Below are 26,173 nucleotides of genomic sequence, written 5' to 3' on the forward strand. Positions count from 1 at the left end.
CAATTACAGCTGTAAACATTGCCCATTTATAGTGCTTAAAACTAAAAAAAGAAACACTCCCAGCTAAATTATTACATGTCCATAAGCCTGAGATTAAAGCAAGGATTCCCCCTGAAAGCTCTTTATCTCATCTGTCTCTGTAAATCACATTTTCTAGAACACGGGTCTTGTACAAACACACTAACAGATAAAGAGAAATAAAGAGAGAAAAACTGAGGTGACAGCAGAAACACCAACAGCGTCTAAAGAGAATTGATCTCAAACCACAAAATAGAAATTACTATATCACAGGGAACACAGCAGTACCCATAGTGCACAGCTCATACCTCATGATGGGAAAAGATCGGTGGGTTGTTGTTTTCATCCAGAACCTTGACTATGACAGTGCAGGAGCTGTTTAGTCCTGAGAAACAAGTCAGAAAACATATTGATTATCTATAAATAGCAATATTGTTAGTTCTGTTAACTGGCATTAACATCAAGTGACAGAAAATTAAAATGTTACTGCGTGACAGTATATCAGACTCTACATGGCATATTATGTCAGCCGACACGCTACAGTCCCACATTCTGTGTGGAAAGATGTGACATTTCGATAGCCATTAGTTGGATCCATAAAATTACAGAGATCAATTATGCTGCATCAATCATGCTGCATAACTACAGTAACTACCTCAAGTGTTAAACGAAATTATGCCTGAGCATCACAATATGAAATTTCACACAATCACACAAACCAATCAGAGAAAATTGCACGAAATGAGAATTACGTGGTGCCATTCTACTAGACTAATTTAGCATTGAGCAGTGTCGGGGATGGTTCGACCTTTAGCGTCCTCTGCCGTGATGGTGAGTGTGTACTGTGGAGCGGTGCCCTCCATGCTGTCTGCCTGAACTGTGATCACTCCCGAGTCCCGGTCCACTCGGAACAAATTCCGGGGAGTCTCAGGCATCTGGCCCACCAGCCGATAAAATATCCGCACGTTGTCGGTTTTCGGGTCGTCATTGTCAGCTGCTTGGACTGTGAGAATCTCTGTACCTGCGAGCAGAAGGTCAAAGCACTCAATAAACCTGCTTTAGTATTTAAATAGCATATATATACTTTGTAAGTATGTGTGTTTAACCTTTAGTCGCAAGCTCCTTGACCACAGTGTGGTACTGCATCTGTGGGAACGTGGGCCTATTGTCATTGGCGTCCCCCACCATCACTCGCAGCTCCACGGGCTTAGCAATCTCTCTGCCATCTGGCCTCTCTACCACTATGTCAATATGAAACTAAAAGGGAAAAGGCATTCTTGTGAGTTTTCAGTTGCAAAGGAATCAGTATGTTATCTGCTATAGTCATCTGTGGTTTGGAGTATAGGATGAAAAGAATTCTGCATATATATTTTTACTGGAACATCTTAAGACATATATGGATACGTTTACACTGTTAGTAGTTATAGAGCGAGTCTTGAAAGGTTCTGTTCGTGATTGAGGCTGCTGTTTGTATGAATGTGCAACTGACGTCAAGCTTGTATTGTGATCACCTTTAACAATAGCGGCAGTGATTAAAGTAAATACAAAAAAGCACAAAGTCTTATCACACGGGACACAACAGCGTTCCACATGAATTAATCAACTGAAGGTTTAAACTTTATACCTCAGTAAGGAGGAGAGGATTTGAGACATACACAGACAGTCTGGAGTAACTCTGGTTTTTAAACCTTCAGATTACGCAAAGCTCATAGCTGCATCTCTGAATATTACCGAAAACCATTCATGAAAAGCCACAACATGCCGCAGAGGGGCTCTCTTACACTGTATAACGCAACAGACAGCTGGTTATAAGTCCTGTAAATTTACTGGTGTGAGTTTGGTTATAAAATGGAGCTGCCACTATCGTAAATAAGTTACATAGATGGAGGAGTGAAGTCATGTAACAGCACTCTGTGATTAGTAACAAACGATGGGGATTTAGAATGGTATATATTTAGGTGCAATATTTATTTATCAGCTCACTTAATCCTCAAGCATGACATGGGATTTGGTGCGCTGTCAAAAACGTGCTTAAATGCAGGACTCGCCTCAAGCATTAGCTGGACTACTTGATTAAAAAAAATACATATAAAGGGATACAAAATTAGCATCAAAAAGTGATTCTGGGGTGTAAAAATTAGGTTGGAGCATCGACTCTCATTCTTGTTCACTTATCATTTACATATTCAAAAACAGAACAACAAAATGACATAAGGTTTTGCCTACTGCATCTTAGAGTTTCTCTTTTCGTAACATCATAACATTTATCTTTTACCTGGTCCTGTGTTTCTCTGTCCAGAGGAGCATTTAGGTAAATGATTCCTTCCCTGTTGATAGTGAAGAGCATTTCTGGAAACTCTCCCTCAAGACTATACTCAACTGGACTTCCACTCCACTTCACCTGAAACACACACACACACACACACACACACACACACACAAACACAACATTACCAATCAAAACCACTGTAGCTAACTTGTAAACCCAAAGGCTGATGTTAGAATTAGGATGGGGGGCACCAGCACCTGTGACAGCACCATGCAAATGGCTTGGACATCAGATTTAAACAAGGATGAGATACAATGTTTGAGGAAAACCCTGCATGTTTAGGCACTGCTGATAAGTGCGGTGAAGCCGGCACCTGCCAAAACAAACCAGCTGCCCTCGCGATGGAGGGATTTTCCACTGGGCTGCGATAAATGATGGAAACGCTCCTGGAAAGGGTGTGGAAACGCACCGAAGAAGGAGAGGACCCTGTAGAGGGGAGACATGTGTATCTCCTCAATACCTCGCCCTCCAACCGTTTGTTATGGAGATGGCTCTCCAAACTCAAGCACTTTGTATATATCAGCGGGCCTCTCAAAAGATGACCTGCCCACGCTGTTATGAACCGTCAAGAGCAGAGCTTTGAAGAGATTAATGTGTGTCGTCCTGCTGTTCTAAAAATGGTGAGCACCGGCTAAGGTGATGTCATCTATTTAGTTTCCAAGGCCTGTTTTTGACAGAAGTGATAGAATCCTCTTAGGACGAGTCAGTTCATGCCTTTGATGTTTAGTGCTGTGGACTGACGAAAGAGAGCGTGTTAACAGTTGGATGTTGAAAATATATTCTTGTGATAACAATTCTGAGGAGCCCTAGGAGGCCGTTATTATTTTTGTTCTGTTTTGTTTTCTTATGATCATGAATGAAACTCACCCTTTCTCTGATCAGACTAAATAATTTAATCACATCTGTGAAATATCATTCTATTATCATGCAGGCGTCCCAGACATGAATCACATGTTCTCATTCACTACTGTGTCTATGATGATGGTTGTAGCCGCCTGCTCCTCTTCTTCAAGCGTTACTGATTTGGAAATGCTCACTGAGTCATAGGAGTGAATCTTTGATCAAAGTGCAAAAAACAGCTCATCCATGATGAAGCCATGTATTATGCTTATAAACGTTTTTTTTTAAAAAGTCGATTTTTGTGGATATCTGAACACCAAGGGTGATAATCAACCTAAATTCAGAATCGCAAGATACAAGTTTGAAATGACTTTTTTCTTTGCAGTTCAAAAGTTTAAAACTTGCAGTTTAGTTAAAAAATAAAAAAATGTTTATATCTGACATCTTTGAGTTTACATTAGATCTAGAAATTGTGATATATCCACAGAATTGTGAGAAATATGGAGAGAAGGCAGAAATAAGCTTCCATAGTATCAGTAACACTGTAATGGCTGTCAGATTGATTTTTATGTCCAGGTAATAAGCTAGTCAATGAGAATCCACCTGACGTTAAAGAGCTCCAGTAGTGGCGACTTAACTAGACACAATTAGGTGGTTCCTTACAAACGCTTGTGCGAAGCACAGAATGATCAAGCTTCTCTCGAACTTCACTAAAATGCAACCCCAGCACCCCGAAGCGTGTTTAAGCAAGGCTTTTTTAAAGCACTCCAGCATATTGCAAAATAAACTACAGAGTATCACGAATCACAAACTTACTGGAACAATGCCACGTTTTTCAGCCTGAAGCTGAACATTCTCCACAGACTTTAATTTAAACACGGCAATTCAAAATGCTTCTGCTGTCAGCCTATCTGTCTCTCGTATACACTCGCTCACAAACAGCAATTTGTGACTCTCGAGCTGTGATTTGTCATGTAGGGTCAATTTGAACCAGAAAAGGAGAGAAAAATGTGATTTCACTATTGTGGCATCAGCTAAACACAATATGTTTCACAAGATGAAATGGGGATGAAGAATGGGTTGCTGCTCGGGTTCAGCTGCTCTCCTGAATTGTGTCACCCTGTATTTGGTGGATTTGACTGAGAGCAAACAAACAAAGCTGACATCCAAGTCATCCACTAAGCATTATGATCAAATAAAGCTCTTTATCTGAAATACCAAAAGTGTTTTGTAGGAATACATGGAGTTAAGAGGATTGAGATAAACTTTTTTAGGTTTAGGTTCTATCCCGTTTTAAAAATAGAAAAATGGAGGATGAAATGAGGAGAGCACTGCTGTCTTGCAGCGTTGCTATGAGAGAAATGCACGACTGCAGACTCTTGAGTTCTTCATGACCACTAATCTGTTTCATAACCAGTGTAACTCCAGCCACCCACATGCACATCACAGCACACACGAGTGGGCGGAAAAGGCTTTTCCCATTTAAAAAAAAAAGAAAAACATCAAGTCAGACCCAGCACACACACTTTTATATTAATTTTATATTAATAGTATCAAAAGGGACTTAACTGAATTTAAATATAACACAATAATGCAATATCAATCGGATGTTCTAATATGTTAGTTTCATATTAAGATTAATATAATAAAATACGGTTAAGAATATGTTGCAAATATCAAAACCAATACAATAATTGCAAAACTGCATCCATATCGCCAACATTACATTTTTTTGCATGAAACGTATCCATGTGTTAAATACTACTACTACTAGTAGTACTAATATAGAAATTAAATCAGAAAAGCACATATTCTTTTACAAATGTTGTTTAAAGAAACTAACATTTTAATTTCTCGTAATCTGTCCCTTAAAATTTAGGTATGAAAAGCAACATAGAAATCTTCTATTCTGCTATATAGCCCTGGTTGGGAAAGGAAAGCTTTTTTGTGTGTGTGTGTGCGATCTAGGAATTTTAGTGGGTGGAAAGGCGTTGGTGTGTGTAGGAGGCGCCCATGAAGGAGAGAGGAGGATCTTTTGCCACAAACCCACAAATAACTGTAAAAGATTATTCTGCAAACGCATATCATACGTACTTTCCACTGCAGACTGATCAACTTTACTTAAATATCACTGGCTGTACTCAAGCATTTTGGCCACACTTTATTTTAACTCAATAAACTAATCTGCTTCTTATAAATAGTACATGTTAATTTAGGTATTGAGCGAGATGTAGAATATGGTTATTCAGAATATGTGCTTTACAAGCATTAATAAACAGCCAATATGTTAATAACAGGCAGGGTAATAAGCAACTGTTTAATAGTGAGAACTGGTTACCACCATTTCTAACTGCAACACTTTCTACCAAAAATGAAACCTTTGCTGAGGAAACAGATGCACAATTAGTTACAAATATGCTCTAAGAGGCAGAAAGTAGATTCCCCACATCCACTATCATGACATCAGGTGTTTCATAGACAGTGACTGTGTTAGGATGGCAGTGAGTCGTGACTAATATAAATTCTGAACATCAAGCAAAAGGTCATGTCATGATGAAAGCCATGTGCAGTTGTGGGATGCTGCCGTGACTCTCCTTTGAGGTGAATGAATTCAATATAAAACAGACTCCCTATGTTATATATATATATATACACACACATACAGGATATCTCATGCCGCCAGTGCTCCTAGAGTCCTCTGCTCTAGTCATACCTGTGAGATCGGGATGGGATATGGTCCAGGCAGATTCTCCTGCAGTCTCACAGGGTCAGGTGAGGCCCATGCGTTCCCAGTCACCTCCACTAACACAGTTCCAGTGGAGAAGAAAGCGTTGGCCTTGCCGGCCATGTCCTGCACCATCACAGACAGCTTGTAGCGGCCACACATTTCTGGATCGAGAGTTGAGGCACCTGGACAGATGGACACATTAAAAAAAAAAAAACACACAAACAGCTGAACCACAAAGATCAAAAGGGAAAATATGTAGAACATCTTAAGCTTACAAATGCTGTATTTATTTGATGATAAATACAGCAAAACAGTAATATTGTGAAATATTATTACCCACTTTTCATTACATATGCTTGTATTATGTAACATTTGATATAACGTACTTATTGTGTACATACAAGTTTTTACATTGTACTTATGTGAAAACACCATCCTGTAATTACATGCATAATTAATTTGTGTAGTTGCATCTAAAATTACACTGTTGACACGTTTCCCCCTCAAAAGCAGAAAAAGGTGTTTTGCAGTTCAACATGAATCATATGATTTATGAGACTGTACACTGTACCTAACAATTCATTATTTTTTACTAAGTAACACCTAATGTACTTCTGTAACGCATACGACCAATTTCTTAAAAAAAAACTTCTACAAGCTGCTATAAACTTCTAAAAAATGAGTTTTAGTCTTGACCATATCTCCAAACCTAATTCATATCTCTAACCTAGGTCAATGACACTGCTGTACAAGCAACAAACACTGATCGTGAGCCTAAACTTCACCAAATCCATGAAATGCTTCTTCAAATCTGGTTAATCACAATGATGTTCCAGGGTCAACAAAGATGCGGATCCAGGCACTTAGGTAAGATCTGTTTCTGCCAAGGTACATCAGCATGTGTAAATATCTACATTGCAAAACCATCTATTGTTTGCGCTGCCTCGTGAAAACAAGTGTACAAACACTCTCTGAGCGTATTAAGTCTGTTTTTATCTCTCTCCGAGCTAATGCCAGGCCGCTTTGGTTATATTTGAACCAGAATCCTCTGAGCTGACCTGATGGCTCGGGCTCTCGATGACTCATTCAAATTAGCCATCTTTCTTTTCTAGCTCTGTGAGGTTTGGCACTGCTTCAAAATCATTTTAATTTAGCAGCAATGTTTAAAAAAAAACCAAAGGGCAATGTTGTTAACAGCTGATTTAACAATGCAATAAGCAGAGCGTATTGGACCGAGTGAAAGGGAGACGGTGAGAGTGTTATTAGCTGATTTCATGGTGAAATTGGGCTGAGAGGAATGAAGGACGATAAAAGGAAATGAGAAGGGATATTGTCTTTCAGTTTACACCAAGACGCTAAAAAAGCATGAGGGAACTACGCAGAATTTATAAGAAAAGTAGGTATTAATCTATGACTTTTCAGGATTCGATTGACTGCACTGCGCACATTATTCATTAATTCATCCCAGTCTTAGTCACACACAAGCAGCTGTAGTTTATTACCATCCTCTGTAAGGGACACTTCTCCAGTGATGGAATCGATGGAGAACATGTGGCTGGCAGGGATGCGAGGTATCTGGTCCAAAAGACTGAAACGTAGGTCTGCGTGGGCGGTGTTTCTGTCGTCTCGGTCCAGCGCTTCCACCTGCATGAACGGGATTCCTGTGACAAAGACACATATATATCGGAATTATTTATCACGATCCGATGAACCGACACATTTAGACCGATGAGCAAATGGTGCTTATTCACATGTTAAGAGAACGGAATTTCAAAAATAGCCTTTTCTTACAATTATATCATTTTATTAGTATACAGTGTGAAAGGAGACAGGAAACGACAGCAAGAAGAGGCAGGAACGGGACTGGCAATACTGAGTCAAAGTAAAGTAGTCGACAGCTGGCTATAGAGTTTGTTGAAACCAGAACGCATTCTGCTTTCTTTAATAGCCCCGTTCTTAATGTTTGATTGCAATCAAGCAGTCGCGAAACATCTTACAATCTCTAAACTAGGCTGACATTCAGTCGTTACTGATGTTCTGCGTCGAAATATACTCACTTCACTGGGCTGACATTATCAACAAATGCTTCTTAAGTACGTTCGTTTTCTTTCTTAGCCTGAACCTCTGAGGTCACGAGTACATAAGTCTCTTTATTGTTATGTTCTTAAAATAGGAGATGAGTAATCTCTGAGCATTACTGAGCAAAAGCATTTTTCATTTTGGTCTTGTTATTCATTCTGATCTCTGTTAGCGTTTCTGAGAAAACATTCAAAAACCCGAAGAATACGTGAGGGTTAGTGCTTCAAGGACATTTCATCTGTCATCAAAATGATGATGCGCAGGTAAAACATCTTGTCCTCACATCCAATAGGCTCTTCGTGCATCCCATTATCGAACGAAAATGAAACAAAATACCATTCAATTATGCCACACTGAGCTATTTCCACGCTACTACGCTACTCGTAATTTACGGTGTGGCATAAGAAATGACATTCAGAGTAACAGTTTATCTCATTTAGCATCGCACGCCTGTAGAACTGAAGAAAAAGTCAAGGCAATTAGGACGAGCATCAAGCAAAGGAAGTTCTCCAGCGCAGGCCTGCTGCGCTCTCTTCCCACCCACCTTTGAGAAGCCCCAGCTGCACGCTGCCTCTCATGCTCTCTTCCAAGAACACCGGCACGTTGTCGTTCTTATCAATGACGCACACCTCGACAGTAAAGCTCTGAGTGTGCATGGATTTTGTGAAGGACACCTGGGAAAAAAACACACGCGGGTCAAATCACTCGAGCAGCGTGTCTTATTAGAGCTCAACCCTTTTTGGTTCGTTTATTGGCCTGCGGTTTTCTTCAGAATTTGCTATTTTGGGCTGCCACCGGATGTATTGGACGTGGGTTTTTCCATAAACTGAACTGAGTGGCGTACGTTTTAGATAAAAACATCAGGGAGACACTCAAGACGCCATGTGCTGTAGCAGTCAATGCTGAATTTAGGCTCATTTTAAAAGAATGAATGACAAACACAAGTGACATAAAAAAAACAAACTTAATAAATATGTGTCTAACATAAAAAAGGAAGGTTACTTTATCGGTTGATTTTTAACTTAAATGAAATTCGCTTATGATTCCGCACCTGCAAGGAGTAGGACGGCTGCTTCTCTCTGTCCAGAGGTTTAAGGGCATAGAGGAAGCCTGACTCCACCCCAAAAATCCCTTCATCATCACCACTTACAGACAGATCTGAGTAGGTCAGGGGGAGATCTGGCAACTGTAAAATCAAAATATGATCAATATATAAAACCACAAAATATAAATATCCATAAACTGAAACTGTATGTTCTATGCATTTACACGTGGCATAAATGCAATTTCTGTATTGGATATCAGTGTACTCTTCTTAACGATACAGTCATATCTGTATTTAAAAGAATAGTATTTATTTATAACACAAAACCCACCCACTCCACCAAGGGCTTTAAGCTCCTTAGGTCTGATATGCTCAGTTACCTGATTTCTATTAAAAAAAATCACTAGCTTTTCACATGATTGCTGCACTGGCGTCGTTTCTTCGGTTGTCAGTTCCTATATTTTTCATGGTATAGATGGCTGGTTGTCTTTTTAATAACATGAAAAACTTTCAGTGAAAACCGAACTTTTCAGAATCATTTCAGTGAAAAAACCCCAGCAGACAGTCAATTTAGCTGTCTGCTCTACAGGAAGCATATCTTATTTACATCATGTGTGTACTTTGCTGGTAACAATAAAAATGTCTGCGCTAAACAAAACTCTGGCATTTTGAGCAGATGACATTTAAATGCATCCGAATCGGCCGCCGTGTCAATGCGTTCTGTAATTAGTTACAATGTTCCACTCTGCAAAAAACACATTGTTGAAAATAACATTTGCCTCAGTGGTACTATATTTAAACACACGCCCTTCACAGTTATTTTATTGCAGCATTTTTTTTATTAATTACTCAGCCATAATTTAACCAGTTATCTGGATGTAGAAGCTATTTGGACAAGCTGAACAAGCTACATTTTAATCGGCTGATGATACGAGCTGCTTGATTAAATCGCATTTTGCTGCTTTCAAGTGCACTTGCTGGGAAACCGGAGCCATTCTTTACAATGACCACAGGAATTCAAGTTGGAAACATAACATGGATGCACCCTAAACAAAACAAATGAACTATATAGTGAGTCATAATCCAACAACACCAGAATTCTTAATTATATAATTAATTTCTGTCACTTACTTACTGTACAGGGTATCACAACCAAGACCATATATGAAAGTTAATAAACACTATTCCCTACAGACTTGCTTTCCGTTCACTGCTCTCTTTATAGGTTTCATCAGTGTTTCCGCCATGTTTTACATCGGCATGCTCCTTCCAGAGTCACAACTCAGCACCGTGTACCATCGAGTAAATACAAGTTCCCACTTGTAAATATAGAACTTGGCTCGGTCATCTGTGTGCCCGGAAATCGCAATTAAGACATTTACGAAAAAGAGCACTTGAAGAGCACATTAATGGCTGTTGGTGTAAACACCGGTTGAGTAGCAGAAGCGGTCAGTGAGACGGTAATGATGTTTGGCTGACCGTTCTCTACGTCTGTGAATGAACGTGACTGCTGCTGTTGACAGAAGTTATGTGGCTCAGCGGTTGACACCAATGCACATAGAGATTCAGAATTAAGCTGGGCATGAGGCTCCAAGTGCTTTGTGTTCAGCACTGGCACATCCTATACAGGGCACGGTGTGCATGCGGTCGCATATCTTAAATAGCACACAAACCTGAACAGTCAGTGTCATGCCAAATATTCCCATCTGCCTGGCCAGAATTGTAATTCTTCTGTCTAGTTCCTGGAATGTATCTCTCTGAATAGTTTTTTTTTTCCACGCTTGCCTGGCATATTTAGAACAGCGTGCCATTGAGTGTTTATTAGGAAAGGTAAAGATTGATTGAAGTGCTAATTGCACGCAGCATGACCCGTGCGGCGCTGAATCTGAAATGCTGCCTACACGTCTGCGCAGGACATCCAGGGAACGGAGTCTTTTAAACCCATGCTTGGTTGTTTTCACTGACTGTGGTAAAAAAGCTAACTGAAATTGATCAGTTCTATCTGTGGCGCCTGCAGCCAGAACACAATACTAGACAAGCTAGAAGAAAAAAAAAAAAGGAAAAGAAAAGCATAATGTGTCACTTATTTTTGTTAGCCTAAACAAATATTATGTAGCCATCATTTCGTTCTTTCAGTGATCACACAGGGGGCACGTAATTATCCACCCACTCGCATGTAGGCCATTATACTTGATTTGGACACTGAACAGAGACTGTTTTGATAGCATGGCGTCAGATGCAGAAAATGATGAACGAGAAGAACTAGGACCCAAACAGTCCTTCAGAAATGCCGCCAATTACTGTGTCAAAGCGAAAAGCTTTTTGGAGAGCAACCGGGCTATTACTAAATGACATCTGGTAAAGATGTCTGACACAGGGTTTGAAGTAAGGCATTGTACAGGAGCACCATATTTAGTCTGGTGACGACTGGTTTGTGCGTGAATGCCTGCTCATAATTACACCTTGAGTTCTGAGTGCTCTGGGAAATGGGGTGTAGGGTTTATTGAATGGCATGTTCAATGTTCTGCTTTTTAAGTCCTTTCTCTATGTTGCTTTTAGAAGCCGTCATTAATACATTCGCGGAACTCTTTAGTCATTCACGGCACAAGGACAGTCCATTTTAACCACTGAATGTATAGTCTATAAATACCATACACAAATATTTCTTTCACTCAGTGGTTTTTTTAGCAATCAGAGTCTGAGCTGCCTACAATTCTTAGCTGGACTGAAATGTTCAGAGCCTTGGTCACATCCGCACACTCTTGAAAATTACATCAGCTCGTCTGTCAAGACTAAATAACTGTACACCTGCGTAATATGAAAGAGAGAAGATCGTCTTCATTACTTGAAATGCCATTTTCATCAATCTAGTCGACAAAAACACAGCTAGGCAAATTGGCAACCTGTATAATCTTGTATTAAGTGTGGAACACTCCTTTAACCTTCTCAGCTCTTCCCCTTTTCATCTGTTTACACACATTTCAGTTACTGGATGAATTACTTGATTCAACTGTGCTCGTAATAATAATAATAATAATTGTTATAATAGTTGCATTTTATGTATAACTGAAATAATAGTCGGTGTAGTAGTTATTTTATTTATTCGTTACACTATAGACGTATGCAAAATAAGCCAGGCCAAAGCTTCTACTAACACGTAAACTTTCCAAAGTCATTTTGTCCTCCTCGCAGAAAGAACTCACCTTGGTGAGGTACCATGGGAAAATACCATCATAGTTTTCTGGAACACCAATTTTAAGATGAGCGCTCTCAGAAAGCAAAATGTTCTGAGACAGGACCTAAAACAGAAAGCGATTACTCGCGAAGGTAAATCATGTAGAGTGATAAACATTAATATAGCACAGAGAAAAAGTCTATCTAAGAGAACTTACACTCAGTGCGATGAACCAAGCGCTCAGAGACTCCATCAAGACAACAGTGGCCTTCATACTTAAGACAAAAAAACATCATTTTAGCATTCACGCTTTGCTTCAAAGCTCAGTCTGTTTTTATTTTGATGTAAAATGAAAGTTTTAAGCAAGTTCCTCTAAAAGACTGACTCAGTGGATTTCCGTTAAAGGTGCACTTCGTGTTTTGTGTTGATATAGGCTAGAGGCTGCATATTTTTCCTCAAAGCCACAAAGTTCGTCGTGTGATGTAAATATCATTCTCCAGCAAGCCCGATCATTTATTTATATGTGAAACTTTGTAAAAATTAAACGACGACGAGCGTCCTCAGAGAGAAAATTAAGCGTGGCGTGAAACCACTTCTCCTCAGTTAATGTTAAACTCGTGTACTTACACCTCATTAATGTAATGTCACGTCGCGCGTCGAGTTACTTCAGCAGCGTTTTCAGCGATAGGTACAGGATTTAGGCTAAAAGCTTTTTTCTTTTTTAATTCTGTGCTTACCCAGGGGGTCACATGAAAACAAAAAAACAACCAATTATTCAACAATTACATCAGTGAACGAAGAACAAACACAAATAAAACTAATAAAGCCGCTGTACTGCAGCCAACAGCGAAGGGGTCGTTTTAAGCCGGATAACGCTAGCAACGCAAATCATTTAAAGCGACGACAACAGCTCTGAAAATTAACGTCACGGTGGACTGCAACAAAATCTTCGTTTTTTTTTGTTTTTGTTTTCTCATATCGTGTTAATAAAAAGCAGGTCTTACCTCCAGTCCTCACTTGCAGTGAGCGAAACAGAGAATGGCTTGAAGTGCCAGAAGAGCATTGCATCTGCTTTGTAACCGATTAATGATTAGCTTTCTTAATTTGGCTGAGAAAACTTTTAACTACCTTGTTTCCTTCATTACCCGACTGACTAGCAAGTCCCTCGCTTGCATATGCATGGGGGCATAAATTACAAGGTGTGATATCCTCAGGTCTCGATGTGTATTTCGTGTTTGCGGGACACCATGCCAATCGACGTTGCGTTTCTGCATGATCTTTTATTAGAAAACCAGTTGTAAACATGTAACAAAATTAACAACTCAATAATATTAAATGGCGATAAGTGCAAATCAAACATTTTTAAAAACGGCCCACAACACATAGTTTATTGCTTCTATGTCTTTCATTTGCACATGGAGCATAGATGCCAGAATAACCCTATCAGACCTCTTATATCGAAACACTCTATTTATATTGCCTCTTGCCCTATCCTACCCCCAAACCTTCGAGTTCAGTGTCTTGGCTGAGGTACGAACCTGCGCACTCAGTTTCAAGTAACATTTGATTCCACATATTTCGACAAGAAAAATGACTTGTGCTCATCCTTTAGACTTCTGACACAGCTCTAGTCCACATAAAGGAAAAAAGAACCTATTTCTTTCGCCTTTGTGCAAACACACCCACAGCTCTTCAAAGGGAAAAACACCGTGATCGGCGGGTTTACCTCCTATTTACATGCGCAGAATTTGACAGCTATACATATTAAGGCAGCGAAACACAGAAAAAAAAGTAACGTGACAATAAAAAGCCTCATGCCGGTCAACATAATCAATTTGATTTTGTCAGCTTCCTTTCATATATAATCTCTTCTCAGTTTACAAAACAAGTTCATATTCATCTGTACAACTAAATAGTCCTCATATTAGGATGAAAAACACACAGCTTCTGGTCGTGGGTATCTGAGGGCACATTAGTCCGGTTTTTCATAGCACTGACAGGTCGTGACAGGATTTGGATTTCTGCCTGAAGGCCATCTTCTTGTTCTTCCGGGCCACCATGCGGCCCAGGAAACGCTTGGCCTTTTTGCTGATGCTCTCCCGACGCTTGCAGCTGGCCATGCGGCGGGCGTTTTCTTCCTTGCTGTCCTTGCGCAGGCGGATTTGTCGGACGATGCCCTCGAAGAGGTCGCGCACGTTGTGGTGCAGGGAGGCTGAGGTCTCGATGAACTTGCAGTCGAACACAACGGCACAGGCACTGCCCTCTAGAGAGACGAGGGGAAAAAAAGGAGCATTAACTCCATCACCGGAGGGAAGACGACGGCTACGCATCATCTTTATTGTGCCTCTTGGCTGGTATCTCAAAACATCTACAACCTGACTCCATCCATAGACCATAGTTTCTGTTTCTATCTCCCAGATTAAGAAAAACCAAACAGAATAAGTCGGGTGAAATCTTACCATCTACAGAAACTTCTCGGGACCGCACCAAGTCACTCTTGTTTCCCACCAGGATGATGGGGATGTTTTCAGACTGCCGAGCTCTGCGAAGCTGGATTCGTAGCTCTGAAGCTTTCTCAAAGCTGGACTTGTCTGTCACCGAGTACACGATGATGTAGGCGTCTCCCATACGCATGCACTGATCTTTCAGCCACTGGCTGTTATCCTGTAGGAAAAAGAAAAAAGAATGGTTATGCGCTGCAGTGATAATGTTTATCATGACTAGTGACAATCACATTAATGTTTGTAATGCATTTTAGCTTTTTTGTTACATTTGTCTAAACATATAAATAAATGTATATGTTAAAATTATTTAATTTTAATTTGGTTAAATATTTAAAACATTTTATACTATGTATTTAAAAAAAAACAATTTATTTAAAATAAATACTACTCTCAATGCCCTTTCCTTACCTGTTCCCATATATCATAGAGAAGTATTGACGTCTCCTCATCATCGACCACAAGGGATCTGTCATATGTGTTTCCTGACACGAAGGTGCAAAATACACAATTAGACATCTGCAATGTTGCACAAGCTCCTTAATTCAAGCACTAAACAAACCGAGGCATCTACCTGTGTTTCTCGCAGTCGTTGCTGTCCTCAACTCCTCCAAATATCCTGGCCAAACTCGACTTCCCGACGCCGTGCTCGCCCAGGAGCACCACCTTGTAGACCTGTCCCTCGGAGTCGCTGCCGGACGAGATGACAGAGTCGGAGGAGTCGGACACGCAGCTGTTCCTGTGCTCCTCCGCCGGACCGAAGCGCAGGAGGCTGGGCTGAGCCTCGGGCATCGAGCGCAGCTCTCGGTCGTCCACGGGCATGCTCCTCCTGTGCAGGTTCTGCAGGTGGAGGGGAAACGGCATGCTGCCTCTCCTCTTGTCCATGTTCCTCAACTTGTCTCCTTTGTTCAAAGTCATGACTCCAAACCTGTCCGTGTGAAAGCGTATTACGGCACGTGCACTGCGCGACGGCACTTCGGCGTAAACTCACAGCTGCCTATAGATGTTAAACGCGTCAAAAACGCTACTCACGTGCGACTGCTCCCGCAAAGCCTCCCGTTAAATGTCACAATTCCAGTTAGTCCGTTTAACGCCGTTACCCGTCCGCCGAGGGTTTCTCTTATGATCGGTGATGAGACGGAGCCCTTATTTATGCTGGCGAGTGACGTCAGGCCGAGGGAGGGCTCGCCCCGGAGGATCACGCGTCTTTCTTCTAGTAGTAACATCATTTTGGGGGAGGAGCGGGCCCCGGCGCGTGTGATTCACAATTCTGCGAGGGTCTTCCTCCTGCGCGCGGACGAGGGGCTGAATCATGTTCCGCTTTTACTACAGCTCTTCGGCGCACGGAGGTAAAGGCGTGTAGCCCGAGCGTGACAAATGTTTCACGGGTGAAAAAAAAAAACAGGGCGCGCGCATTCGTACTCACTTATTGGTGTTACTTTTCGTCGCGATCGTTTTAAATGGTTTATGCAAAATCCGCGATTTTAAAGGCAACGTGTGAAAAGGCTGTTAATTGGCGTAGCTGTTGGGAGAACAGGCACCTAACCATATATGGGAAAATATATTTCAATGACATTATTTTTTACTTTCGATTCATTTAGGAAAGGTATGGCTATGTGTGTAGCTGCTGTATTCGGCGTTCCCCAGAATCTGTTTTAATCTTGTTTTTAATTGTATTGTACAGTAACGCGATTAAACGGCTCAGACAGGTTGGCAGACATTAACGTTATAGGATTTTGTAAAACACAGTTATAAACTGAAATCACCAAAATGTCACAGAAAATGATCTGGTATCAGCAATTAACCCCCCCCCCCCCAAAGGTATCACTTGAAGAGATTTTCTGATTAGAATCATAATTGGTATCCGGTGTCAGATTATCATTTATTATATTTGTTGCGTGCTCACAACATCTTCCTGTAATTCCCAAGGGCAAAATCGTCTTTGATCGTATTAGTGGGGTACATTTGTAGGTGGTTTAATGTCGCCACCTAGTGGTGTATGGTAGTATTGTTAGGTACAGGATTTACCAGCAGGTGTATCAACCTGTGCCCAGCCAATACAATTTAACTTTATTATTTCACAACTATAATAGAAGGTGTTTTCCACGTTTTCGACTGTCATTTAACAGCTGACTGTATAATACATGAATTGCATGCAATTTATATTTCTACATGTTTTATCAGATCCGATTCTATTAGAGTTTTTTATGTTTATTTTCACTCAATATTTAACTTGAAATCATTAGAAAGCAGGCACCACACGTAAGTTTTTTTTTCTATGCTATACCGATTTCAAACTTATTATGATGAAGATATTTATGTATTGTGATGACTTGGGATTTTTATAGCCTGCTCTAGCTGCTAAATTATATGGTATATGTGGCAAATACACACGCGCACAAACACACACACACACACACACACGAACATGTATATGTACTAACAATATAAGCTTTCTTTTTTGTGCTGATATATCCTGACATGTATATCCTTTCTATTTATAGCGCAGATGTATGACAAGTGAAAAGTAAATAATCATAAATTACAAAAAATCTCTCTCTCTCTCTCTCTCTCTCTCTCTCTCTATATATATATATATATATATATATATATATATATATATAAATAATATTCAAAGTTCAGTGTTTATTTTCATGACTGGGCCAAAAAAAGACTTGCAGCGTTAGCTTGTCTGGTAATTTATAAAAACAAAACTATTGAATAAGAGTTCTATTACGTGAAATAGTATCTATCATGCATTTTAATGCTTGCTAGTGAAAGCACTTTTTGTGACTTGAAAGCCAAGCAAGTGTAATCTAAACAGACTCCATAAAACTATTGTGCTTATTTTAGTACGTGCATCATCACGGTCTTCTGCATTCGGCTTAGACAGGCTATTACCCTTCAGACTTTTATAAGACAAACAAGTTTTCAAACATTACTTTATAACACAGGTCATGTATTAAAGACTGTCATTTGTGAAAAATATCTTAAGAAAATGTGATTTTGTCATACCCTCGTCTGATTTGAATGTCTGTCTCTCCAAATGTAGAGTGCGCTGTAAGTGTGTCTTTGATGAAGGTTAACAATAGCTTTAGTGTAAAAGTAGTGATTTTCTATGTATCCATATATAAGTAAAGCCATTTATTTGATACACTGTATCTATAAAAATTTTATATTTATACCACAGAATACAAATCATCTCTATGTATTTTTTTTTAGCTTTTTAAAGTTACCTATTAATCACAAGCAGCTGAAACTTCACTACGCTCTACAAAAGGCTGTAGAAAAATACTGTTTGCTTATGTTTAAGAATGTTTATTGAACATTTTTAATTAAACACAATATTCTTTTTTATTGGCAAAAACAAGATGTACAAAACATAGCAGTGCAAATTATTTCTATTGTACACTTTCTCCATTTTCTTTGAAAAGTCATTTTGAACATATTCACAAATATATGGCATGTCCACATACAAGTCCTCCTGATCCGGAGCTGTCCGTCGAGTAGAGCACTAGATATATATCAGAAGCGGTGTTACCTACTGGCTTGCCTGTAGGAGTTCATCCTGATCCGTGTGAGGACTACGCAGGATTTTTGGGATCACATGGTTCTGGTGGACAGACACTGGTTGACCACCTCCAGCAGCTGAGAGTTTTCCAGAGCTGCTGCCACTCTCTCTTTGTCTGCAAGCTGCTTATTGACTGAAGAAGAAAAGCACAAGTCAACTTTTATTTTAAAGTGCCCCTATCTAGGATTTTTGAAAATGTCCTTTCATGCAGTGTGTAAGTGATTAAAAACATCCTGCCAAGTTTTAAATCTGTGCACCGTGAATAAAGTTATTGTGTCTCAAAAGAAATATGGGCACTATCAAATAAAAACAGGGTAATATAAAACATATTTCTGACCTAAACTATATAAAGCCTACTGTATAATGTTTTACACGTGAATTTAACAGTGTGATCAAAACATGCTGCTGGCAAGCCACCTGCACAAAGTTTTGAATGATAGCTTATATTTTTATTAGTAAGTAAAAGGCTTAATTCTACAACCATACCCATTTAGGCTGGGAAATATAATAATATAAAATATAACATAATGATAAGTAATAATTTCACGATGAACAGTTATTGGACTGAAGCAGCTTAGATTCGCTTGATTACTCGTGACATCATTTGTTAGAAAAACCTTGTTTATTATTAATTTATGTATAAAGTAAAACATGCTCATCATTATCATGAAAAAGTGTGATGTCTCAAATGTAAAAAGAAAACACATTTGCATACTGATACTGATCCATTTTCAGACTACATTACATGTCTTTTATTTTACAGGGTTAAAGGGATAGTTTAGGTAAAAAATGAAATATTCTGTCATCATGTACACGGACCTCCGTAGTATTTTTCCACACACTGTGGAAGTCAACAGGGACTGTTTGTCAACTGTTGTTTACCCACATTCTTTCAAATATTTTATTTTGTATTCAGAGGAACAAACTCAAAGGAGGGTCAATAAGTGATTACAGGGTTGTCATTTACGGGTGAAGTGTGTCTCTTTAAACTTGTTCTGTGTTGTATATCGGTCGTTTACCTGCATCCTCAGAGGCATGTGTGCCAGGCGTGATGTGAACATCAATCTGACAACAAGAAGACAATTAGACGGCAATCCCAAAGCCTTACGTAAGATTAAAATGTGTAAGATTAAATTACCTTGAATCTGTCAGGAAGGGAGCGCAGGAGCTTTACTTTGATGGACAGGCCAATGAGTGTGGCCATACTGCAGTGTGGGATGGTCGGAGTGAACTCCACGGACACGGTGCTCTCTCATCATTCACCTACTCACAGACAAAAGATACATAGACAGATAGGTAGACAGTCAGATAGATAGATATACAGATAGATAGATAGAAAGACAGATAGATAGATAGAAAGATAGATAGACAGACAGACAGACAGACAGACAGATAGATAGATAGACAGATAGACATACAGACATATAGATAGATAGATAGACATACAGATAGATAGACAGATAGATAGACAGACAGATAGACATATAGATAGACATACAGATAGATACATATATAGATGATAGATAGATAGACAGACAGACAGACAGATAGATAGATACATATATAGATGATAGATAGATAGATAGATAGATAGATAGATAGATAGACAGACAGATAGATAGATAGATAGATAGATAGATAGATAGATAGATAGATAGATCAGACTCACATTGACGCGCACTTGTTCCACGACATTGAGCTCTTCGAGGGAAAGCGGGTGCTCAGGGTCATTGATCGATCTGATCAGATGTAAACATGTTAAGATTGAACGTAAATGAGGTTTCTGAAATAACGCAGTTTGTACAGCTGTCATTTTCGCAAATAATTTGCACGTCAAAGCAGTTAACTCGGTGTCGTGCTTTGAAAGGATATCGAAGATCTCCCTGTCATCGATGGGATCCGCTACATCCTCATCTTCATCAGTTGAAGTCAGGACTCTTTCCCCTGATCGCTGAAATATCAGAGGATTGGCGTTTTCTAGTCGAGTTCCCCCTGACATTATTACCTCCTCGACGACACGATTATAACACAACCGACACACTATATCAAGACACTAGACCGTAATTAACGTAGTCGCATCTGCGAAGTCGAAAACAAGCAAGCAGGAAGTTACAGAGCGGAAACAGTATACCCTTTTTTCAAAATAAAGGTTTGTAAAAGTACGAAACGATTTTTATTTAAACAGCATATAGAAGACCAGCAGCGACGATAACAACAACAAAAAAATAATAAATGCCATTGTACGACCAGCCTCAACTATATAATAAATAAAAAAATACAATGATTAAGAGGGGTGATAGCAATATAGCAATTTTATGCTATATGACCCAATGCTTGAGACAGCCAGCATTTTCTTACACAATAATAAATACCTTTAGATCTAGTCCAAACAATAGGAATAAAAGATGATACATATACAGCACATTTTATATGTATGTATATATATATATATATATATATATATATATATATATATATATATATATATATATATATATATATATATATATATATATATATATATATATATATGATTTGACTTCATGATTTGAGGACAGGACTCTTTCCCCTGAAAATAACATACAGTAGCAGGGAACTCATACGTCACTATTTCATATTTGTTGTGTTTCTTACTTGTTATAGCCTCTTAATTTGATTTTGTTGTTTCAAAGCATTCCTAACGTTTTCTTTATTTTTAGCAAAATCTGCCATTTTGAGAAAGCAGTGCGCACATTATTAAATTATAGATCACTTTAAAGCAGCACACTACTATCTGGCCACTGATCAGTTCATAATGAGTCTCTTCCTGAGATGCTGAATCATCCACACAAAGGATTTATAGACAAAGAGATTATCAAGAGAGTCACATGCTATATTTAATGGACAAGTTCTTTTATTTCAGGCTCTTTTCCAAAAGGACGAGGCTATAAATCTGACTGCGCTGCTCTGCGCTGGCCTGTAAAGAGATTTTCATTCACCTGCTGACAGCTTCTGTGAGCATCTGTCAGGTTAAAGGTTAACGGTATATGGAGAAAATTAACAAAGTATATTATTAAGGCTCTCCAACCACTGTCTTCTTTCCAGGAAAACATTTTTACATTTCAAAATATTGTATCGATCAAAGCCGTGAAGCGTGAAGTGTTATTTGAAACATATTTGAATGATGTTCACATCTGTGAATATATTTTATTAGAACTGCACATACTTTCTATTGTTGCTACTTCAAATAATCTGACATCAAAATAATAACCCTTGCAATATTTATAAACATCATGTAGTTTTAAGACCTGACTGATAAATGTGATATATATATATATATATATATATATATATATATATATATATATATATATATATATAAACTAATATAAATATATGATAAATATTCCAATCAAATAAAGAAGAAGTTAAAATAACAACATATGCCTTTCTAAGATGCTCCCACTTGTCTCAAAAACATTACTGAATCATTACACACACACACACACACACACACACACACACACACACACACACACACACAATTTACATTAATGTCCCAATTGCTGTCATTGCTGTCCTTTGCCACTATTTAATAACTCTCATGTGGAGTGAGAACAGACCTTTCTGTTGGTATACAGTCTCACGCCAAGTGAAAACTTTCACTAGAAGTTGGATGGATAGATAGAGCGGGCAAAGCTTCGCAAGAGCTGTGTGAGATGAAACACAATGAGCCCTACATGCAAACACATACAGAGAGCTTCAAGAGTGGAAGGTCTGCTGGCGCGTCTGAAGATCTTCAGCTGTCTCCAAATAGCAAATGACTCATTTCCTCCAGAGCAAACGATTAAACCCCACAGCCGCTCTCAAAAACGTCCCGATTCTCAGAGATATCTGAGCGAGGATGTGAAAAAGAGGCCCTTTGAGCGATTTTAATTTCATCTCAGCATCTCGGTTTATCTGAGGGCAAGCGACAGAAGAAACGACCGAGCCACAGGGGCAGTCTTACTACACGACAACACCCGCCATTTATTCATTATGACAAGGACTGCAGCAATCTGCACTCGGTTTAATGCCAGTTGATAGGAAAAGCAGATAATCTCTGACATCCTTCTTTCTTCCTTCCTTCCTCATTGGTTGAAACACGAATAAGAGGATTATTTAAGGTAATGTGAAAACAAACTCAATTTCTTCCTACAATGCCAGAATCAGACCCACGTCCAAGTATTGAGATTTGCAAGAAATCAGCTGCTGACTCCAGAAATAGCTATTAATTTTAACAGACGTTCAACAGATAGATGCGCCTCTCAATGCAACTTCATTTAACAAATAAACACGTGACCACGTGTTCTTTATTGCCTTGTTGGTAGTTTAAGAGACAGTTAATGTTCAGTAATATTATTGATTTTAAATGAGAGCAAAACTTGAACTGAGCTGAGCCCGAAAGTGACACGAAAAATGTTCTGCAACCTCCAAACTGCTACTATAGGAATAGTTAATTGAATCAATACTGACTTGCTCTGAATAACTACACTACTGTTTTCACTAAACCGACTGGAGCTGAACAATAACATTTTTGTCTCGATAGAGCTGTTTACTGTATAATTAGGATTTGCCTCATATTTGACGAAGTTTGCATCATTAATTCTGTATCTTTGCCTGTTAAGTACAGCAAAACCGCTTTGGAACAATCTGTGCTGCATTCAACAGATGACTTGACTTAACTCGACGTGTGAGGACCTTGAAGGTCACCTGACTGCACCCCGCTGAGAGTCACGACCCTCGCACAGGAGCCAGGAATAAAACTCGAATCCGGGCCTGTCTTGGGCCTGTTGAGTGCTTTTGACATTTTAAGTGCAAGTAGGTCTGTCATTCATTTATAATAGCAGAAATTGTTCAAAACTTTACAGGGAGAGACTTGAAAATCCTGCAAAAAGCTTTGAGAGGCTGGTTGTGATGAATAAGAAATGAACAGGTTTGATATAAGAGGTATGAGGCACAATAGCCGACGGAGTGAGTGAGGGACACATGCATTTTTAAAATGAGGGCATAACTTGGTAGGAAACAAGTCATGGATTACAATATCATTGTCAGGGTTGGTGAGCATGAGGGGGATGTATATTAGTGGAGAAATGTGTGCCACGCAGATACTAACCCAACAGTACTGACCCATTTAGCTGAACGCTGCCATAACTATGCACATAATGACTTTCCTCCGTAGGATCCCTTCCCATTTAGTCAGAAAGTCAAATACCTCTTAACCAAAGTCACAGCCGTTCACAAGTTCACAGTTTTGTCTGGTGTATGTTTTCGCAAATGACTTTGACAGAGATTTTAAGCCATATTTGGCGGGCCGTACTTCTCTCAGAGTGCCAGGGTTAACCACAGGTTTTTGCTGAGGGTATTACAGATATTCAGTCTTATGGTAGATTCATTTGTTTACTCTGGATTTCAGCCACACTGCTGATTAAAGACTCAGATTGCTGGTGGAGAGCCAACTTGATGCACACTCTTTGGAGCACACTGAGCCTATGCATCTGATACTCTTGCCTCTCTGTTCTGCTTGAGGAGGTAATGATGCTGACTAAAGAACACAATAATAACTACAAATAAACAGTTTAAGTGCCGGATAATGTGGCTGGTGATTATCGGAACATAAGCCCGTGAAATAAAGGTCCCAAAAAAGGGATTTTCACAGCGATGTCAAGGAAGAGCCATTTTCGGTTCACCAATGAAGCTTTCGTGCACTATTAAAAATAAAGCTTCTTTATAGTCAACGGTGGTTTAGTAAAGAACCTTTGACGTCTATAGTGTCTTTCCTTTGCACAAAATATTTTTTCAGTGGAAATGTTTTTAGATTATAGCGATCTTTACATTTAGAAAAAAATAGGTCTTTTTTAATAACGTTTTACTGAAAGCTTGTTTAGGCAACAGAAAATGGTTCCTCTATGGCATTATTGCAAAAACCATTCAAATGACCTTTTGTGTACCGGAAAGGTTCTGTGAATTTTAAATGTTCTCCATGGAACCATTAATGAAAGCCAATAAAGAGCCTTTTATTTTTAGGAGGATGATGACAACCCTGATGCAGATTGAAGGCTAATACATAAATATGGACATGAAACTCATTTGAATCTCACTAAGATTCTCAAAAACGTTATCCTAGCAATATAAATGCTGCAACTATATCAGCAATATTGTATTAATATGATAGCAGCCCTCCGAGAATCAATAACCGAGACAACAACATTTATGTTTGTATTAAACAAAAAAAAAAAAAATGCTAGTAATATAAGTAAACGTGTCCCCGTTCAATTAAACTCATACGTAAATATAGCACAAATACTTAAAACTTGTTCACTTTTTAACAGTTATGCGCAAAATGTGCTGACAGCTATGCAGACTTTGGACTGAGCGGTTCTCAGGGACATTGAAAATGCTGAGGGTGTTGGCATTGGGGATGTCACAGTGTTTTTGGTTCCTTCTCCAGCAGGGTTGACAGGCTGAATCACTGGGTTGAAGCAGCTGCAGCCAGTTTCTTCAGCAGTTCAGCTGACTGGGCACAGAGGAGAGAAAAGAGCGAGTCACCGCTTTCATTTTGTCTCGAAGTCAGACCAGACTGAAATATTTACCATCACTATTACTATTACAATTATTGTTGTCACAAGCATTAAAAAAGTGGCATAAAAAGGTAAATTTTCTGTATTGAACGCATGCAGCGGCTTTTAATTTTAAATGGGCATTAAGGTAGGAAGCTATGTATCGATGCACATTTTTATGTAGTCCTCTGTAGATACGTGTGTAGATATATCAATAATAAATGGTAGTAGGCATGTATTTGATATATAACGCTGTATATGAAATCCAGCTTCTGCAGTAACTTCCATAAATAGCACGCAGCAATGAAGGTATGTTTGGTACTTTTCTTTTAAGATGCTTTCTGCTGGATGAAGGTTATTCTACCTTGGGGAATCGTACTGGATAAACACAAACACGGAAAACACTTTCATAACTTCAAAATGATTGTAAGCGCATTATGCTTTGTATGCATGCAGATGTGCGGACCATTATGCACGAGTTTAATTAGAAAGACTCTGAAAGCTCTGCTGCTTTAGCATATTGAGCGAGGACTGCCCTCGTGCGCCCTGCTAGAAACTCTTCACACTAATCACAACATTAATACAAAGCCAGCAGCACCAGGGAGCAAACTAGGCTGTTTATCCTTCTCGGTCCTGGAAGAGGAAATTTATATAGTTATAAAATAAATTTGAATTTCAATAATTACAATTTTGCTTTTCTGTCAAGTGAAACTAATAATGCATGAGTTTGGACATGAATTTATTTTCGTGGCAAGATAAAAAAAAGCATAGGGTCTATTTAATTTCAGGTTTTTAACTCGCAGGTTTATCAGATAAAAACTCAAATAATAATAAAAACTATAACAATCGTGAATATAAATATGCTTATAATGGAAACGTATCCTGCCCTATTATGACGTTATAGCTTTATTACACGAGACATGAATATGTTATAAAGCGCAACTTTCACATTATTATTAACATGCAGTGTATGTATTAAACCATACTGTCAATGAATTCAAACGTTCAGTTAACGTGACATGATATCACTCACAAAACATACTCTTCGTTACTCTAAAATAAAACAAATTAAATTTAATTTAAAACATGCACAATGAACACTAAAAATAAAAAACGCGGTCCAGTTGGACTGAGAGAGGTGTTCATTTCAAGTGTCTCTTCGTTTCCCAGATCCAATGTTTTTAATGTTTCCAAAATATATTATTTATACAGCCCCAACAATTTTTCTCGACTCGTTTAAATTTCCTTTACCACTCTATCATTGATTGCCTTCATCCCAGCTGGATCCAGAAAATCTCTTTGCTCCTCC

At 38.9% G+C, this 26,173-nt stretch overlaps 2 protein-coding genes and 1 pseudogene across 2 annotated transcripts in view; all 3 read right to left on the reverse strand.

Annotated features, from left to right (window-relative positions):
- The window catches only part of LOC122349777 (cadherin-16-like), a 30,891-nt gene extending 17,599 nt beyond the window's left edge, over window positions 1–13,292 (reverse strand). Inside the window, exons 1-11 of the mRNA XM_043245935.1 lie at window positions 13,219–13,292; window positions 12,432–12,489; window positions 12,243–12,338; window positions 9,046–9,180; window positions 8,539–8,668; window positions 7,418–7,576; window positions 5,901–6,097; window positions 2,294–2,419; window positions 1,125–1,275; window positions 827–1,039; window positions 327–403 (exon numbers count right to left, since the gene is read on the reverse strand). Coding sequence (XP_043101870.1) covers window positions 327–403; window positions 827–1,039; window positions 1,125–1,275; window positions 2,294–2,419; window positions 5,901–6,097; window positions 7,418–7,576; window positions 8,539–8,668; window positions 9,046–9,180; window positions 12,243–12,338; window positions 12,432–12,489; window positions 13,219–13,277 — 1,401 coding nt within the window. The 5' untranslated portion in view covers window positions 13,278–13,292. The remainder of the gene's footprint in view (window positions 1–326; window positions 404–826; window positions 1,040–1,124; window positions 1,276–2,293; window positions 2,420–5,900; window positions 6,098–7,417; window positions 7,577–8,538; window positions 8,669–9,045; window positions 9,181–12,242; window positions 12,339–12,431; window positions 12,490–13,218) is intronic.
- A 182-nt stretch (window positions 13,293–13,474) lies between these two features.
- On the reverse strand, window positions 13,475–15,953 carry LOC122349778 (GTP-binding protein RAD-like). The gene is made up of 5 exons (XM_043245936.1): window positions 15,748–15,953; window positions 15,296–15,643; window positions 15,127–15,205; window positions 14,674–14,878; window positions 13,475–14,477 (listed from the first exon to the last, which is right to left on the reverse strand). The coding sequence occupies exons 1-5, from the start codon at window positions 15,942–15,944 to the stop codon at window positions 14,200–14,202; spliced, it is 1,107 nt and encodes a 368-aa protein (XP_043101871.1). The 5' UTR covers window positions 15,945–15,953; the 3' UTR covers window positions 13,475–14,199.
- A 2,064-nt stretch (window positions 15,954–18,017) lies between these two features.
- LOC122348180 lies at window positions 18,018–20,404 on the reverse strand (annotated as a pseudogene).
- Window positions 20,405–26,173: the final 5,769 nt, after the last annotated feature.

Source organism: Puntigrus tetrazona, chromosome 7, assembly GCF_018831695.1.
Source record: "Puntigrus tetrazona isolate hp1 chromosome 7, ASM1883169v1, whole genome shotgun sequence".
NCBI classification, from domain to species: Eukaryota; Metazoa; Chordata; class Actinopteri; order Cypriniformes; family Cyprinidae; genus Puntigrus; species Puntigrus tetrazona.

Bases quoted from the DNA above. Each gene is read 5' to 3' on its own strand.
- LOC122349778 (XM_043245936.1), bottom strand. From the start codon at position 15,944: ATGATGTTACTACTAGAAGAAAGACGCGTGATCCTCCGGGGCGAGCCC. The intron at 15,206-15,295 runs ACACAGGTAGAT...TTGCACCTTCGT, and splicing joins GACAGCAACGACTGCGAGAA to GTCAGGAAACACATATGACA. The intron at 14,879-15,126 runs GTAAGGAAAGGG...TTTTTCCTACAG, and splicing joins TCTATGATATATGGGAACAG to GATAACAGCCAGTGGCTGAA.